At 29.5% G+C, this 19,103-nt stretch overlaps 1 protein-coding gene and 1 non-coding gene across 3 annotated transcripts; one reads left to right on the top strand and one right to left on the bottom strand.

The window, feature by feature from the left end:
• The first annotated feature begins 96 nt into the window (after positions 1–96).
• On the top strand, positions 97–170 carry TRNAV-AAC (transfer RNA valine (anticodon AAC)). The gene has a single exon. It is a non-coding gene; the product is annotated as a tRNA-Val (tRNA).
• Positions 171–869: 699 nt separating this feature from the next.
• LOC125808219 (thiamine pyrophosphokinase 2) lies at positions 870–6,109 on the bottom strand. 2 transcript variants are annotated; one of them, XM_049487943.1, is made up of 6 exons: positions 5,887–6,109; positions 5,489–5,585; positions 4,427–4,499; positions 3,313–3,411; positions 2,473–2,722; positions 870–1,366 (listed from the first exon to the last, which is right to left on the bottom strand). In XM_049487943.1, exons 1-6 carry the CDS (start codon positions 6,089–6,091, stop codon positions 1,248–1,250), a joined length of 843 nt encoding a protein of 280 aa, XP_049343900.1. In that variant the 5' UTR covers positions 6,092–6,109; the 3' UTR covers positions 870–1,247. The 2 variants fall into 2 exon arrangements, with proteins under 2 accessions (XP_049343900.1, XP_049343901.1); XM_049487944.1 differs by having other exon boundaries at positions 5,489–5,590; positions 5,887–6,078.
• Positions 6,110–19,103: the final 12,994 nt, after the last annotated feature.

Genomic DNA, 19,103 nt, shown 5'->3' with positions numbered 1-19,103 from the left:
TTGCTGTTCAGATTTCAGAAAAATCACTTGCTTGCCGCCAAAACAAAGCCGTTTTTGAAGATATAGGTTAATAGTTGGGAGCAAAATGGACACAACGGTGTCGTGGTGTAGTTGGTTATCACGTCAGTCTAACACACTGAAGGTCTCCGGTTCGAGTCCGGGCGACGCCAGACATATACATTTAAAGTTTTTATTTTTTATTTTTTTATTCTTTTCACTTTTTTAAAGGGTTGAAACTGAAAGTCAGAAAAATCCTTTATTTAGACGTTCCTTTAAAGCATGTTGTTTGTTCAGCCAAGGATCTATGGTTCGAGTCCGGGCAACGCCATACCATACATGTTTTATTTATTTTTTTACTTTTTAAAGGGTTGGAACTTAAAGTCAAAGAAGAAGAATTCTTTTATTTAGTCGTTCCTCTTAAACATGTTATTTGTTCAGCCAAGGATCTATGGGCGATTGGTGGTCATGGTGCAGTGAACGAGGGTGTCCCTTCAATGACACTACAGAGCCAAGATCCTATTCGAGAAGAGTACATAGCCGGTAAAATTTGCACATATATCATCCTCTCGCAACCCATTTGTGGGATTACAATAGATTAATTGTTTCTTATGCATGCTGATATACATGGGTCAGGCAGATGTATAAACGCAATTACAAACAATCTTTCAAAAGATCACTTGTACGTTGTGATTGATGCGGCAAGTTAAACGTAGACATTGAAGGAGTGAACACTTTTGCTCATTTATATTGAAAATCTTCTTCCGTATTAACCAACAACCAACTGCAGACATACTATAACTATTGTATCACTGCGAAATGTTAAACTTTGACAGTGGAAGTATAAATAAATGCTCTCTAATAATACTAATTAATAGTAAAATCTCCTCCTTATTTCATTACATTGGATAAAGAATAACGTATGCAAAACATTAGAAAACGCGCTACTAAATTCCTATAGCACATAAGCAGAAGTTGACGATCAAAGTCAACCCACAATGAGCGTACTCTCACTCTTAGCCTCCGTGTTATTTTTTTCCATAAGACTTTACTGCAATGCAGGCACCTGATGTCAAAGAGATCTGTTTGTGCAGCACAAAATAGACTAAAGGGATGCTTTTTTCCTAAAGAAAAAAAAAAGTAGTAAAGAATAACCCCATTGTTTCAGAAAATGGAGGTTAGCGTCCACAATTCATCCAACAAAGTTTCGTTGATCGTCTCTCAATCATGTCATCTGCAAACTGCATCATTCAATCTTTTTTGATAGAAATTGTCCATAGGAGGTCAGAATCGGATTGCACTGTAACTATGTTTTCTTTCACAATATTAGATGTACTGACTAAGCCACCAAATCTCATTTCGGTATTATCTGAATAAAAGTCAAGTAAAGGTAAATCAGAGTCAAGCATGAAAACTAGATAATCACAAGTACAACGACATCAACTATGAGTCAAACAGTTTCATTGTTACTATGGGAGAAACAGGAATATTTTTGTTGAGGTACCTAAGCAAGCTTCTTGGATTATTCAAAATATCCTGAAGGCTAGTAGATACTTTGTGGCTGCTGAGATATTGCAGATGCACTCTCCTCCTCAATCAAGTAAATGTAGTTGAGACCTAGAGGGCAATTCCACAAAGTAACTTGGAGGAAGATGGAGCGTAAAAACTTTGGGCTACCTAGATGGATCTTCATACTCAAACTGGCTGCCTTGGGAAGGCTGAACACAAGAGACAGATTATTTAAATGGGGAGTGACAACACAACAACAATGTGCACTGTGTGAGCTGGAAAATGAGTCTATAAACCACCTGCTCTTTGCTTGAACAATATCAACTCAGGTATAAAACTCTTAATATGGATTGATATTAACAGAGCCACCATGGGGTGGAATGAAGAATTACTTTGAGCTGAAGCATATGCAAAAGGCAGAAGTCACAAAACTGAGATATACAGGATGATGCTGGCTGCAGGAGTTTATATTTTATGGAGAGAAAGGAACTCAGGGATTTTCCAAAACAAGAAACAGTCCACAACAATGATGATCAAGCAAGTGGTCCATGAAATCCATATTAAAGCAGGAAAAGTTGCAAAGCTCGGAGGATGGTTGACAGATCACAACTTTTATCCATAACTGCCTATGACTTGTTATTATAGGCTCTGGTAGTTAGATTGACTCTATTGCTCTTGATGTTAGCTTATGTATTTTTGACGGAGTACTTGAGGGGACTGTGTCCAACAAGTACTCCCCCTTCAGATGGTTTGTAAAGCATCACTTAAGTAATGAAACTAAAGTTGGTTACCAGAAAAAATGTTAGCATTGGCTATCTGGCGAGAATTGTATCCCTCTTGTAAATGAACCAATAGCTAAACAGAGATGTTCCGGGCATAAAGCATTAGCCCATAACAAAATGAAGTAGGTAGGCATCTAAACCACACATAAAATTTTATAAGGAAAGAGTAGATGGAGCTACTCACCCAGATTCCATTGGAGACCCGTAGTACTGGTTCTTCCGGCAACCATTCCAATGGGTATGAGTCCGCAATGTGGGCCCTCAACTGAGGAGTGTATATGAATCTTGTGATGATGCTTACTTGGAAGAAGTTGGATTAGGCTATCATCAGAGAGAAGAATAATCCGCATGGAGGGGAAACAGCATATGACATTAATATTTCCCATCTCATGGTCAAACCTTCCCCCAAGTGCTCCAGTGACTAGAATACACAACTGTAATTACACAGAGATAAAGTTAATCCCACTGAAACTCCATTAGGACATTCTTTCCAGTGATGGAAGCCTATATTCAAGTCAATATGTTGACTTGTAATACTGCATTGGACTTTTAAGTTTCACAATAGTTCCAATGTCAGTAGATGCAGTAATGAACTCAAAATAATAATAAAAAGACAACAAATATATTGCTCCATTTACTCTCAAAAAATATATAATATATATTGCACCATTTAATACATTTTCATGTTTATAATGACTATGCCATACTGTAAAATGTATATCACCAAAACCCAATGTGTCAACTCCAAAATTTGACATTGCATGATGATCCATTTAGGGCAAAGCTCAAAATTTTTACTATTTCAAGCATCCATTCTAAAAGAATAATATCTTAATTATTTGGAGTAACTATAACTGCGAAAGAATTAGATCACAAATATCCACAAGGAGATGATGGAGATATTGGTTGAGAAACTATATAGTGAAATGACATTTTTAACAGATATAAACTAGAATACCACATATTTATAACGAATGGAAAAAGGTTGAAAATTTACAGAGCTATGCTGAAAAGCTTAACTTACATTTGGATGTTCCGGGTTTAGTGAGTCACGGATATATGTAACACATTTATTAAGATCTGTAGTATCTTGATCTTGAGATTCATCAATTATCATGGTTCCCTGCATGTGGTTAGCAAGCAAATCTTCAAAATATGTTTTTTCCCAAATCGTTGGATCTTCAAAATGTGATTCAAACATGCTTTGTAATGAAATGCTGGAAAATGAAATACACATGTAGACAGCTAGCTAATCATCCCCAAAATTGGAGATCTAACATGATTCAAAATGAGAAAAATGCACATGTATAATTGTTTAATAGGCTAGAAAGACATTTAGACAAGAGCACATACATTTGATGTAATCATCACACAAAAACTAGTAACTAAAAGTATAACAACGGTCGTTATGCAGCTCAAAAGCTTGAACTCAACAATAAATTTGGGAACTTCATGGTGTTAACAAAGTAGGCATCTCTCTACCAGACTGTCACTGTGCTGTAAGCAAATTTCTCACTCTGGCACACAATTTAGCAAAGTTTTTCATTTTGTTACTACATAAAAGCTACTTGGATTTCTGATTTTCCTAACTGGGTTGTAATTTAATGTTATCGCATCATTTAACTCTGAGACCAACAGGGAAGCCCTTAACACATAATACACTAGTAACCTGTCACATGGTGTCCCACTCCATAATATATCCAATTTGATCCACCACATGGAAAAAAGACTCACTGTGTTACCTTTCTCTAAAAAGATACAAGGCAATTTTCAACATCAAATTCTTTGAGATCCTCCCAGGAGGGAAGCATTTAACCCAAAGTGATGATTCAATTAAAGTAGGATAAATCCTACTAGTCTTAAGGGACAAATTTTGAAATATATATACCAATCAACTAGGTCTCATATCCCAAATTAGTTGAGACCAGCTACATCAATCCTCTGTATCCTTTCAGCCACACTATTCAGGCTCCATTTAATTTCAATACTAAATAATTTTTCCTTTAAGGCAAACTAGGGTTTCTCTAAAACTAGATGTTCTCTAAATTTTAGACTTATCCCTACACAATTTTTTTTTTTAAATATCCCATTCGAAAAGAAATTTGCTGAGCAACTACAGGACCACCATAAGCACTTACCAGGCCTCTATAATAATCAAGAACATCAGTTCTGATTGAATCCATATCTCCTTTTATAGCATATGGCTTGTACCTGCAATAAGATCATGATTTAGTCTAATTCAATCTATCTATGATAACAGACTAAACTTTTCCAAACATAAAGAAAATGTGCTTTGGCCAAACAAAAAGATAAAATATGAATGCTTTTATATATAGTCAGATTGTGTTTTAGCTAATTTAAAGTTCAATCCTATTAGAAAAAGGCAACCCGGTGCACAAAGCATCCGCGCTAGCAGGGAACTCAAATAGTGACTAATATTCTTCCCTAATGTAGAAATCCAAGTTAAGCTTTCGTTTAGTCCATCTTGGTCCAAGGAAAAATAAATGAGGCTCGCACATGAGGAAGTGTAGTAAACGTAACTAATCGACGAACATCTTTTATTTTTATAGATGCGTTCATTATGAATTGGAATTCCAAGACTAAAGCTCCGATCCCTAGCAAAGGCGATTTCATAACGAAGAGGATTTGAACTTGAGACCTCCGATTAAGGATGAAAGAGTAGTTACCATTCCAACATAACCCTTGTTGATTTTTCGTTGCATTTTTGCTTGGATTCTTCAAAGATGTCTATGGGTGCATGTCACATACTCCCAAAGTAGTGCATTTTTGGAGAGTTTGAGCAACATAGATTAAGAATAAAATCTCTCTAGGAGCTAAAACTTTGCGCAAGGTATTTCAAACAATTCAAACAACAACAACAACAAAGGCAAACAGAAAAAAGATGGAGAAAACAATGGAATCAAAAACAGATTTCACACATTGAAAACACAGAAAGGAAAAGAGAAAAGAGTGAAATTATTGATAGGGAAAACGATCCATGAGATCACAATCACAGAACAATGTCTAGTCTTTTTCTCTACAAAAGAAGTTGTTCCTCTCTAAACAGTTCAAAGCTTATAAAATTTCTTTTGTAGCAATAAACTACTACAAAACTCATTAAAAAAAACAGATCAAATTAAATCAATAAGCCACTACAAAACTCATTAACCTTAAAAATCACTCAATAAATTCAAACTCACCTCTTACGAATTTCAGAAGCCTCCTCATGAGGAAACATGCCAGGCAATTCATCAAACACCCTATTCGCTCCACCGTCAGCACAAATATGAACCTTTGCTGTTCTACACAACAACATATTCAACATATTAGGCAAAAAAAAAAAAAACACAAATCCCAGGGCCAAATGAACTACTTAAAAAAAAGTACAAAAAAAATATATCAAGAGGAAATTGATACCTAGTCCTCAAGCTAAATAACTTATTATTCAATCAACTTCACCAATTAGCCTTCGCCAAATATATACATAAAATATCCGATTTTACGAAGAGACCACCACTTCACATATACCATATTTAGACTATAACAATATAGAAAACTGCGAAAAACGTTGAAAAAACGAAGAGCGCAAGTCCATTACCGTGCTTCCAAAGCAGAGGAGTGAATTTCGGGAGGCTTTGGTTAAGGATAACGAGAGCGTACGTTAGAGCAGGTCCGTCGTCGGTGGGAAGATTTGGCAGGAGGAAAGTAGAAGAATGAGACGTCAAACTCATCGTTGCTAACTTGCGCACGCCCCTACTGATTCTGTTACTCAGATTAAAGAATGGAGAAGGTATGAACATCATTGGAGTAAGTATTTATATTTAATTTCTACTAATAAACAAATAGTACTATATTATTTATTATATTTATTATATTATATAGATATGAAAAGTTCTATTTTGACCGTAAAAAAAGGAGAAAAATATAAACCTTTTTCACAAAAAAATGGGACGTGATGGGACGTGGCCAGTTGGGTTAGTAAGTCCACTTTTACTGCAAGTTACTCTAGAAAAAATAAAAGTACAGTAGATTTTTACTTCTCTTTCTCCAGTTAAAAACGAGAAAGAGAAAGTAGAGAGAAAACTTCTTATTTCTTTAAAAGATTAGTAATCGAGAGATTTTTTATGATAAGGAAACCTCTTTATTAAGGGGGCAAATTGACTTTTTTTTAAAGAAATCTACCAAATAAACATTCACTATAAAAAAAAATAAAAAATAATGGGGGTAGGGAAGACGAAATAGAAACGAGATTACAATGTGGGATTGAATTCTTACTAATAAGGTCAGCTAACATCCTCATTATATAGTATAAATATGTTTGTAACAAGGATTATTTTCTTTATTTTATTTTTGATATTAATAATTTATATTTCAAAATTATTTAATTATATATCCATTAATATATGAATATTATAATTAGTAGGTTTAAGTCATCAACGTCCTTTTAAAGTTGATATGTATTTATTGAACATGAAATGAAAACTTTTAAAAAAAATGTTCTGCGTGTAATTCACACGCATTGTCTTAAAACAAGCACAAATAAAATTCCGACACATGCACATGGACCCAGTCTAGCAATAAAATATAATTTTTCAATTTTAAAAAATGAAAAATACTTTCCCGACTTTATTTAATAATCACAAAAAGGACTAAAAAATAAAATCTCCCCCACCTAACCCTTTGACCTTTCTTCTTCCTTTACCCTGTGAACCCTGTCAGCAGCCATCAATTTCTCCATTGATAACGAACATAACAAAAATAAAAATTTTCGGCTCAAATTCATTCTCATATCATCCGTTATTCTCTATTTATTTTGAGATTTTTGTGAAAATAAATGGACATCAATAATTTATTTTGAAATTCGCGATGAAGAAAAATCGAAAGTATGTTGAATGAGTGGTGATGTTTGTTCAATCGGAGTGATCGAAAATAGAGATGGACGAATATTGATCAATTTTTAACTCCAATGTTCAAAAAAAGATTCTTCTCGCATATTAAATTAGCAAATTCAATTTTTTTTTACAAAACATGAAGAAAAAAAAAAAGAACGAAACAAAAGGCTAGGAATTTAATTTTTTTTAGAATGGTGGGTTGAAGAAGATGACCACTAGTGCATGGGTATGGCCGTATGGATGTGGGGGTGGGGTGGGAGGGGTTGTTTTTCTTTTACGAAGAGATTAATATGGAACTAATATTATTTTTTTAATTATTTAGTTAGTGCATGTCAACGGTTAAAAAATAGGTATCAATTTATCAAAAAATAAATAAAAAATAAAATTAGACTCTATTCACGCGCTTAGTAGTAGTGATATATACTTATTTTGCAATATCATCGTTTTATATTTAATAGACACATATTTTAAACAATTTAGGTATTCAATAGGTACAAATCCTAGCTTAAGTGTCTAAGTAAATTATGTGAACAACTTTAAAGAGCAGCTGATGACTAAAGCCTAATTAGTATTTACAGTATTAATTATTACATCTTAAGTGGCTTGTAAAATCAAACAAGTAGTAAAAAGTGAACAAAAGGAATAGTAGTTTGGATGATTCTTTGATTTAGCGGTGGAGACGGAAAGTGATATAAAAGTCAACATATTTAGGTCGAAATAAAAGGGATGATTTCCGTTTAGATTTATTTATTATATTTTATTTGATACAAAATTTTAAAAAATAAGTAATAATATCTTCTACTTTTGACTTTAAATTAAAATGTGTTATAAATATATTTATTGTGTTATAGTGAATGTGTTTATTTGGAGAAATTTTTTTAAAAAAAATTAGAGATCAAGTCAGTTTTTCTCTTATCAATTATCTCTAATAAGAAATGTTCTGTCCACTGTCTCTTTTTTATATTTTATAATTTTATAATATATTTCAAATGTATTAAAATATTTTTTTAATTTTATAGTATTAAACATGTAAGAATTGCTAAAAAAAAAAGGATAGGGACATTTTTTTTAACGAAGTAAAAAAGAAAGTACGACATATAAATTCAAACAGAGCGAATATTGTGTTTTTTATTTACATGTTGGTTAATAATTATTTTTCCGATTTCAATTTTTATTTTTTTTTGTTTATTTCAAAAGTCATACCTCTTCTCTCATGATGATAAATAACTCTTTGATTTCAATTTTTTTAATCGTTAGTTCAAAATCATATAATTTAAATGTTTTTCTTTTATTTTTTGATTTTGTGTCAAGTCAAAATTAATCAAATAAACTAATATGGATAAAGAAATTAAAAAATATATTTTACTATTTTATTTTCATTTATTCCCTCTATCCCAATCAATGTGACACTTTTCATTTTTCGAGAGTCAAACATTTTAAGTTTGACCAAGAATTTGCTCATGGAATCTTCAATTTTTTAAATGAAATTTGTATGTTTTTAAACTACGTAAAAAGTACTACAAGTCACAATAATTGACAATTCAAAATTTTTAAAAATACATAAAAAAGTAAATTTATTTGAATTTCGAAATTCGAAAAGTGTCTCAGAAATTAAAACTGAAGGAGTATATATAATATATACCCTCTTTAGTCTATATTAAATAAGATAATTCAAATTAAAATTTAGAATACAAAATTCCAAAGTTGAATGTCAAAGTACAAGAAATTGAAATTTAATTGCTTGATAGAAACACATGGTGGAATGGGTCATATTCATACAGGAAGAAAACTGGAATGAAAGCAGCCCATACCCCTCGCGATTCCAGAGGGCATGAATGCAGTACCATATGAATATTTAATTATCTGACGTGTGTTTATAAAAAGGTTAAAATTGTTTTTGAATTATTAGAAATAGCTTATATATATTATTTATTTATGTTTGGAAATAAAATTATCCTTGTTGTCTATGTTTTGAACTATAAATATCCTTAAAATGTTATCTTTACCATATGTGCTGACATGGCACTCCAGCACGACAAAAATCTCTTCTTCTCGATTATGTTGTTCTTTTCTTGTTCATTTTTATCACAATTTTTTTAATTTTTTTTTTTTTTTATCAAAAATAGTTCTTTCATTTTTCTTGTTTGAGTTATTGTTCGGACTTTGAAATTCTAATTTCAAAATGCGCTAAAGTTCGTTTGAGATAGTAGTTGTGTGTTGAAACTTGAAAATAGTTACTTATTTGAAAGTTTGTTGGTGAAGAAATTTATAGCCTTGTTGATTTTTGAAGTGCAAAAATTTGAAAAGATTTAGCGGAATGTTACTAAAAATTACTTGAATATTGCAATGAGGCTGGAAATTGATATTTAATACTTAACTGATTTTTAAGTTTGAAGATTTGAGTTGAAATCTCAAAAAAATATATGAAAGAGTTCTTAAAAGCTTGAAAATCTAAAAATTGATTTTGTTAATCTATGACCTCAAATTCCAAACAATGAACTCGATCCTTCAACACACAATTACAACCTCAAACAAATTTCAGCACACTTTGAAATTGGAGTTTCAAAGTCCGAACAATAACTCAAACAAGAATAATGAAATAATTATATTTGATTTTCTTTTGTGATAGGATGAACAAGGGAGACCAACATTATTGAGAGGGGGATATTTTTGTCATGTTGGACGGCTAGGTGGACTGTCATGCCAGCTTTAATGGCAAAAATAATGTTTTAAAGGTATTTGTAGTCCAAAACATAGACGATAAGGGTAGTTTTGATCCAAACATAATTAAAGGATATATATGAGCTATTTCGATTAGTTTGAGATAATTTTGACCCTTCTCCATTGTTTTTATCGGTCATTGGACATTTACTGTTTGATACTCCCGCCATCCAATAATAATCGTCCATTATAATGTTTTCAAATGTTTGATAATATTTGTACACTTTATAAAATTAATGGATAATTTTACACTTGGGTTGTGTTTGGTATGAAGGAAAACATTTTTCGGAAAATATCTTCCAATTTTCTCATGTTTGATTGGGTAAAATGTTTTGGAAAATGTAATCAACCTATTTTCTTCAAATTTAAGTAAAACGACTTCCCTTCAAAAATTAAGAAAAACAGTTTCCAAAACGATCTTCCAAATTCAAATTACAATTTTTTTTGTTGAAAAAAATAAATTTAAAGCCTTTTTTTTTTACCCCACCCTCACCCCTACTCCTCCCCCCGCCGGCCCCCTACCCCCAAAAAAAAAAATTAAGTTTTTTTTTAAAAAAAAAATTAATTTCAATTTTTTATTTTCATCCCACCCACCCCTACCCTCGACCCCCTCCCCCGCCAGCCCCCACCCCCCTACCCGCGACCCCCCATCAGCCCCCTAGCCCCTACCCGCAACTCCACCCCCCTCCAAAAAAAAATTAGGTTTGTTTTTAAAAAATATTTTTAATTTCAAAATTTTATTTTTTCATCCACTCCACCCCCTACCCCGTGACCCCCCTCCAAAAAAAAAATATAAGCCCCCCCTCCCCTCCGCCAGCCTCACCACCCCACCCTTTCCCCAAAAGAATGTAAGTTTTAGTTTTAAAAAATATTTTCAATTTCAATTTAAAAATGATTTTCTACTCTCTTGTTAAAAAAAAAAAAAAATTCTCAAAAATATTTTTCATTCATAAATCAAACACTAGAAAAAAAATTCCGAAAAATATTTTCTATTCATCAACCAAACATGAAAAAATAAGTCCAAAGTCTACTTGTTTTCCAGCATAACATTTTCTAGGAAAACATTTTTCATGTAAAAACATTTTCCTTCATACCAAACACACCCTTAGTTTCTAATTTATCTTTAAGACATTGTATTTGTTATATTTAAAGGGTGATATATATCCTTCTATTTATATATATTTTTTTAAAGCGTTCAAAATCAGTAGTGCATAAGTATTATTGAATAGGAGTATTTGAATTAGGGCCTGTTTGACCATGCGATATGGTATCATGATATGGAATCATGAGATGAAATTGAAGGTTTGTTTGGACATGCGATATGAAATTTTTGTGTTGTATATTTTTTCATAAACATAAAAATTCCATAAGTTGTAAAAATTATTAAAATAGTCCCAATTGTTTATTCAATCTTATCAAATAAACAAAAAAATATAAAATAGCATAATAAATTATTACAAAGTTATTTGTTTTCCACTTAAGTAAATGTTTCATCTAATTTTAATTTAATAAAAAAAAATTGAACATAAATTGCAGTGTACTAGTCTTTAATATAATCCTCCCACATAGTATGGACAATTTCCTCATGTTGAACTTGCATTTCTCGATTATGTGACCGAGAAGACGAACCAACATTGTTACTTTGAGTCATTTGTTGGTCAATATCCTCCGCAACTATATCTTCATGTTCATAGACCATAAATATTTCATCATTACTTTGGTATTCTCGCAAATAGTTATGTAACACTGCACAAGCTATGACAATTTTCACTTGTGTATCAATATCATAATGGTTCATGCCTTGTTTCAGTATTCTAAATTTATTTTTCCAAGCTCCAAAAGTCTGTTCAATCACATTGCACAGAGATGAATGCCTATAATTAAATAGTTCTTTGGCATTTTGAGGCTCTCTTTCATTTCCTCGGTAATCTTGCAAATGATAGCGTAGTCCTTTGTATGGAGCTAAAAATCTTTTTGTGTTTCGGAAATCAGCATCAACAACATAATATTTATCTACCAAAAAACATTTTATAGAGAATTACTAAAAAGCATATGTGACGTAAATGAGGCAACTTTGTGTAAATAAATAATATTTATTCTAAGGATGTAATTTAAAGTTACCATGTGGTGGAAATGGAAATTGTGACGTTGGTTCAACAAGTGCATTCTCAAGTACTTTACTACATGTGCAGTACCTTTCCAACCAGCAGCAACAAAGGTAAATCACATATCAAAATCACAAGCACATAAGACATTTTGTGATGTTCTTTCTTTGTGATTACGATATGCTTGTTGCACCGCTTTAGGAATCTCCCCTTCTATATATGTTCCATCAATCACACCAACACAATCCTACCAAATAAAAAATACATCAATATTAATTTACTGAACATAAAATAAATTGGAAGCATTATAGAATGCACTTCATAAAAATAATGTTTGTAAGAGTATAAAAATAGTGCTTCCAAGACAATGCAAAGTCATAAAATAAATATTATCTCTTTAAACAAAGTTGATAGGAAATATGTAACTAAATACTAATAACTTACACATAAAATATAAATGTTCACTTATTAAGGCCATAAAATAAATTTATTAATGTGATTGAAATTTTACCTTAAACCAAGGCCAAAATTGAGTATTATGTCGAATTTTGGAATGTACACCAGTTATATTTTTTGGTTGTATAAATGTTGGTGCCATCTTGCTAATTGCCTCGGCAACTATTTTAACATGCCGGTTAATTGTTTCAAGTGAATGTTGAAAAATTTCACAATCGTGAAGTGTGAGTTAAAGTGACTATATGTTGGTGAGAATAATAAATTTTATGTCGATGATAATAATAAATTTTAAAAAGTAATGATGTGATTATAAATTTTATTTACATATGAAACAAATGGTTAGTAGATATAAATGTGAGGTTATTTTAACAAAATATAAACTTATAGATCAATTATTGTATTAAAAAATCTCAAATCATGATATGAAATCACCATATAATTCCATATCATGGTTTTTGGAGAATATGATATCACCTCTCATGATATGGAATCGTGAGATGGAATCAGCGTAAAATCGCATGTCCAAACGCTAATTCCATCTCACGATACCATATCGTGATATGGTATCGCATGGCCAAACGCCTACTTAGAAACAATTAATTTGGAAATGATTTTGATTTCTTCTTATATCAGACTATCAATTCTTAAAGGATTGGCGGATAATCCAATAATAAATTATATATATGTTATGCAATAAATAGTCTTTACTTAAAATTTAGTTTTATACTTTCCTTTAAGATTGATTCAAAGTTTCAATTATGTACACAAAATCAGTGTTCGCTTTTGAGTATAATGCAATCAATCAACTCATGATTTCATTCAAATTATCACCGTGTTTCTTCAATGATTTTTTTGGCTGAAGGTAGCAGGTATCGTGGAATTAGTTGAGGTGCAGAAAATCTGGCCGGAGAAACAGTTCTGTCTTAAATGCATTTGCAATTAGGTGAAGGAAATGCAAGAAATTGAATAAAAATATTTTGAAGATGTACGATTTTCATACCGTTGGAGTGATTCGTCTTCCAGAACCTTCTGGGAACTTCAGCTTCGAAGCAGCGGCGTCGTTTTTGGGTGAGCTATGGTTCCGCTGCTGCATTTGAGAGATGAAGAAGGAGAGTGAGCGCGTGAGGAATCTAGGGAACGCGTGAGTGTTTTAGAATAGGGAGTATGGGCCGGGTTATTGGAGATTTGGGCTTCTAGTTTGGGCCTGAAAATAGACAAAAAGAGTCCAGATTTAGTCTACAAGGATGGTGTAAAAATGGCTAGATTTGGCATTTAGAGAAGAGAAAATTACGCGTATAAGCAAATTATATACTAGCTAATTAGTTAACACAGTTATAGTTTGCCTTAATTAAAATTTGAGACCTTTTAAATGTAATTATGCGGCTTAGCTTTTTAGTTTTGTATAATTCAGAATTTGTACAATTGTTTACACTTTTGATGTTTGTAATTGTATAAATTTGTAATTTCGAGTTTATACAAATATAATTGAATTACACAAATGTACCGCAAATTATACAAACGAGACAGCTTAAACTGTAGCTACAACCCGTAAATACGCAAACTATAGCTATGAAGCGTAATTAAATTTATTATAGTGGCTATTTGCAAAAGTTCTCCTTTAAGGAATGTCCAATTGATTGCAATCTTAGCCAATTTGATATTTGAAAAATGACCATATTAGATTATTTGACTGAAATTGAAATAAGAAAAATTATACTTAATTATTAAAAAAAATAGCATCTTAATTTTAACAAGATAAAATAATCAACTCAAACATAAACAAATTATTTAAAATAAAGCTACTAATTATACTAAACTAATTAATTTTGCATACTTCAATAAAAATGGTGTTTTTGTTGAAGTAATATTCCAAATATCCATAAGAAGTAATAATCATATAAGTCTACATGTCATTAAAAAAAATAGAAATATATATTACTTATTTTATTAGAAAAATGATAAAATTATCCAAAAAAATCTTTTTGGATTTTATAAGGACAAAATATATATACCAGGATTTTGTGCATTTTTTACATATATGCTGTTCCAAATAGTTACTGTGTCAATAGGTAAATGCCATAACTTGCGTTACTTCATGTTTTGATACTGATAAATTGTTATCATATTACAATTGTTTGTTTGTAATTGATCGCTAAAAAAATTGTTATACCATTAAATTAAGAAAGATTCATCAAAACTAGTAAAAACAATCTCTAATGTTTATATTAAGGTAAATTGTTTTTATTACTTGAGGTGTGACCTTTTTTCAAATCCTATTAACACGAATGTTTTATGTGTCGAGCTATCTTTTTTTAAAAGTGTATTTTCAAAAGTCTTAGACACAAGGTTATTTGGTAATATAAGTATAATTTTATTCAACGTGTATATAATTTTTTTAAAAGTAAAATCTTAATTGTTTTTAATTATTCATTTTTATATATATTTCGAATACGGAAAGATTTAATACATAAAATTTAGTTAATTTTAAAATTCTAGATGTCATATAAATAATTAAATGATAATTTTCTCAAGTGTGAACTATATTTTAAAAGCATAAAAAGAAATATTTTGCTATGGGGCTTCGTACTTTAAATATTTAGTAACTTAATTTAAACTTCTCGTTTTAACATTTATGAACTGTATTAATACAAACTGAAGTTACGCTTTATAATTTATTTTCTGGTACTATGAATTGAAAAATTGTGATGGATAATTAGTTAAATCAATAAAGAAAGAAGGGATCCCAAGAAAGAATTACAACTTCTCTAACTTAACAAAATTAGAATTAATTTTAAAATTTTAAATGTTTATATCTCCCCCAATATATGTAAAGTCGTTTGATTGGACACGAAGTATAAGAAATACAAAAGATCAAATTGCATTTATTACCGTTATTTTAATACTACTTACTTTTAGTTGACTTTTGTTCACAATAAAGTGTTGAGTGGGATCCAATAAGAATAAAATGGATATGGTGCAATTTAATAGGGAAGGTGACTTTTTTTTTTGGATGAATAAAAAAAAAGAATATTACATAAATTGAGATAGATTAGACTTTTAACACAGTCCAAATAAGGAAAATTTATAAAGTAGAATTCTAATTAATTTCAAATAACTACATCTTACAAATAAGTAAAGATGATAAATGATGATTTTCTCTATTGTTTTTTTCCCTATATTGTTCAATCAACATTTCCATAATTCCATAATTTCCATAGATAGAAAAAGTGAAAAGAATCTAGTCAAAGATTAAATTATAAAAATACCCTTTAAGTATTAATTAATTCTTAAAATCATTTAAACAATGCACTTTTCATTTAATATTTGCTTGAAATTCAATGAATTTGGACGGTAGAATTTTATGGTGAATTAACACTCCTAATTGCAGCAAAATTATACCTTTAAATATTTTATTTTTTTCTTCTTCCCTTATTTAATTAGGTCTTTATATATTCCAAATGAAGTATTATATCATGCTTCATTTATCTATCAAGGTAAAGCTATTTTTATTTTTTCAAAATCTCCTTCTTATTGTTCACAAAATTCTCATAGTTTTTCTATTTCTTAATTCCTATTTTTTCTCTTTGTTATTTTGAATTTAATTGATCTTTTTATGTTCTTTTTTGTTCAGTGAAAAGAAGATCTTGCAAGTAGAAGTCTTTTTATAAAAACATAGAACAGAGTGTTACATGTTATATTTATTGGTAGAAAATTGATTGAAGGCTTTTCAAAATTTCGTCTACTTATCAAGGTACCATTTTATTCAATTTTACCTATTTATATATTTTTGAAATATAATATAAATTGGTTGAAAGGTTTTATAAGAGTTGTATTAAAAGGGGCTGTATTTTATTTGCATCTGTTTTTATATTTTTGAGATATTCCAGACAGTTTCTAATTTACCCAAAAAATCATTAATGTTTGTATTTAGGATGCTTTGTGTATTGGGTTTGAAAAAAAAGTGTTTTTTTTCAAAAGTCTAAACTTATTATTTTGTATTATAAGTATAATTTTATTCAATATGCAATTGTTCTTTTAAAAACTAAAATTTAGTCGCTTTTAAATTTCTATATTTTTCAAACCTGGAAAGATTTAATACATAAAATTTAGTTAATTTTAAAATTCTAAATATTAGATAAATAATTAAATGATTATTTTTTCAGTGTGAACTCTATTTTAAAAGGATAAAAAATAATTATATTTTGGCTTAATAAAATAATATTTAATAACTTAATTTTAACTTTTCATTTTCCTCTTATGAGATATATTAATGCCAAATGAAGTTACACTTTATAATATATCTTCTCGTATCACGAGTTGAAAAATTCTAATGGATAAGTAGTTAGTTTAATAAAGAAATGATTACTATATAAATTATCAAAATTATAGTCGATTTTAAAGTTCTAAATATTGCAATCTTCATTTTAATTTATGTAGCGTTATTTGACTTGACTTGAAATCTCTATTTCAATTTATGTGATGTTATTTGACTTGAATGGGGTTTAAGAAATAAGAAAAGAGTTTGTTAGGTTTACCAAATTTTCTTCATTAAAGTTAATTTAGTACTCACTTATTTTAATTGATTTTTATTCACAATAACGTGTTGAGTGGAATCCAATAAGGATAGAGTGTTGAGGACAATTTTATCTTATTCTTTTTTTGTCTTCAATAAACATTTCTATTTCTATTTCTATAAATAGAAAAAGTGATAAGAATTTAAGTCAAAAGTGAATTACATAAATATCTCATAACTATTACTCTTTTTGTCTAAATAATAATTGTCCACTTTTAACTTGATACATATCTTATAAAGTAATAAATAATAAGAGTAATAAATAAATTGAATTTAACATTTTGAAAAATATATTAGATATTGAATATTGAATAGTAAAAGTAAAATGGACATAAAAGGATAAAATTATCTAGCAGTTTTCTAAACAAGACAAAAACTGTTTGACAACTATTTTTGGTATAGTAAATAAGTAAATATGGATGGAGGTATAATTTATTTTCTTAAAAAGATTCACTTTTCATTTAATATTTGTTTTGAAATTCAATGAATTTGGACTGTACAGATTTTTGGTGAATTAACACTCCTTATTGCAGTAGAAGATTACACCTTTAAATATTTTATTTTCTCTTCTTCCCTTATTTAATTAGGTTTTATCTTTATATATTCCAAGTTAAAATATTATATCATTCTTCACTTATCTATCAAGGTAAAGAAAAGTTCTTTCAAAATTCTCCTAATTTTTCTACTTCTTGATTATTTTTTCCCTTTGTTATTTTGAATTTAATTGAATTTTTTTATGTTCTTTTTGTTCAGTGAAAAGAAAATATAACAAGTCGAAGTTTTAATAACAATAGAAAATAGTGTTGGTGGCAGAAAAATTGATTGAAGACTTTTTCAAGATTTTGTCTACTTGTAAAGGTACCATTTTATTCAATTTTACCTATTTATATATGTTTGAAATATAATATAAATAAATTGATTGAAAAGTTTTGTTAAGAGTTCTAACAAAAAGATGTTGTGTTATTTTGTTTGTATCTTACTTCTCAGTTTTTTCTGTCAATAGAATATAATAAATTAATGTGACACAGATCGAAAAATGTTTTTGATATCCATCATTATTTAGTATTGTTTTTAATATTTTATTCCTCTATTGTGTTTCGATTATTATATTATTTTGTAGTTGTTTGCTTCTTTCTGATAGACTTTGCACTATTTTCTTGTGATTCAGTATGTTTTCTTCTTTGTATATGAAATTGTTGTATTTAAACCGAGGGTATGTTGTTGTTGATCGAAAAAAAAGGGTAAAAATTAAAGTGAGGTCATAATTCACATGCTTTCGAGTAAAATTTACTTATATAATATTGATTTATTTATATACTTTGAATAATATTTTATTATTGTATTGTGTTTTGATTAATGCATTATTTTGTAGTTGTTGCTTCCTTTTGATAGACTTTGCACTATTTTCTTGTGATTAGTATGTTTTCTTCTTTGTATATGAAAGTGCTGCATTTAAACCGAGGGTATGTTGTTGTTGATCGAAAAAAAAGGGTAAAAATTAAAGTGAGGTATAATTCACGTGCTTTCGAGTAAAATTTACTTATATAATATTGATTTATTTATATACTTTGAATAATATTTTATTCTTGTATTGTGTTTTGATTGTTGTATTCTTTTGTAGTTGTTGCTTCCTTCCGGTAGACTTTGCACCATTTTCTTGTGATTCACTATGCTTTCTTCTTTGTATATGAAATTACTGCAGTTAAACAAAGGTTATGTTGTTGTTGATCGAAAAATGAGGGTAAATATTAAAGTTAGGTCATAATTCACGTGCTTTCGAGTAAAATTTACTTATATAATATTTATTTATTTATTATATACTTTGAATAGCATTTACATTTTGATTGGATTGTGTATATGAACAACTATAACTTTGAAATCAATTGAAAAACTATTAGCATGAGCAATCTTTGAGTTCTTCCTTCCAACTTTTTAATCACTTATTATTTACCTATGTTAATTTTTGAGTAGTAACACACGTGTCCAAAAACTAGATTTTTAACGTACCATTTCACTTTCTTTGTTTGTGTATATGTTGTTAAGTATAATTTATCAATGTAGGCTTCAA

Source organism: Solanum verrucosum, unplaced genomic scaffold (genome assembly GCF_900185275.1).
Source record: "Solanum verrucosum unplaced genomic scaffold, falcon-dt-bn FXZP01000234.1, whole genome shotgun sequence".
NCBI classification, from domain to species: domain Eukaryota; kingdom Viridiplantae; phylum Streptophyta; class Magnoliopsida; order Solanales; family Solanaceae; genus Solanum; species Solanum verrucosum.
The sequence above is the reverse complement of the archived record's forward strand: the minus strand, read 5'-3'. Positions and strand labels throughout refer to the sequence as shown.

What these genes read in the sequence shown, in the direction of transcription:
- LOC125808219 (XM_049487943.1), bottom strand. Translation starts at nt 6,091, where the DNA reads ATGATGTTCATACCTTCTCCATTCTTTAATCTGAGTAACAGAATCAGT. An exon ending in TCCTCTGCTTTGGAAGCACG is followed by an intron (nt 5,586 to 5,886) that starts GTAATGGACTTG and finishes TGTGTAGAACAG; the next exon opens with CAAAGGTTCATATTTGTGCT. An exon ending in GCTTCTGAAATTCGTAAGAG is followed by an intron (nt 4,500 to 5,488) that starts GTGAGTTTGAAT and finishes ATCTTATTGCAG; the next exon opens with GTACAAGCCATATGCTATAA.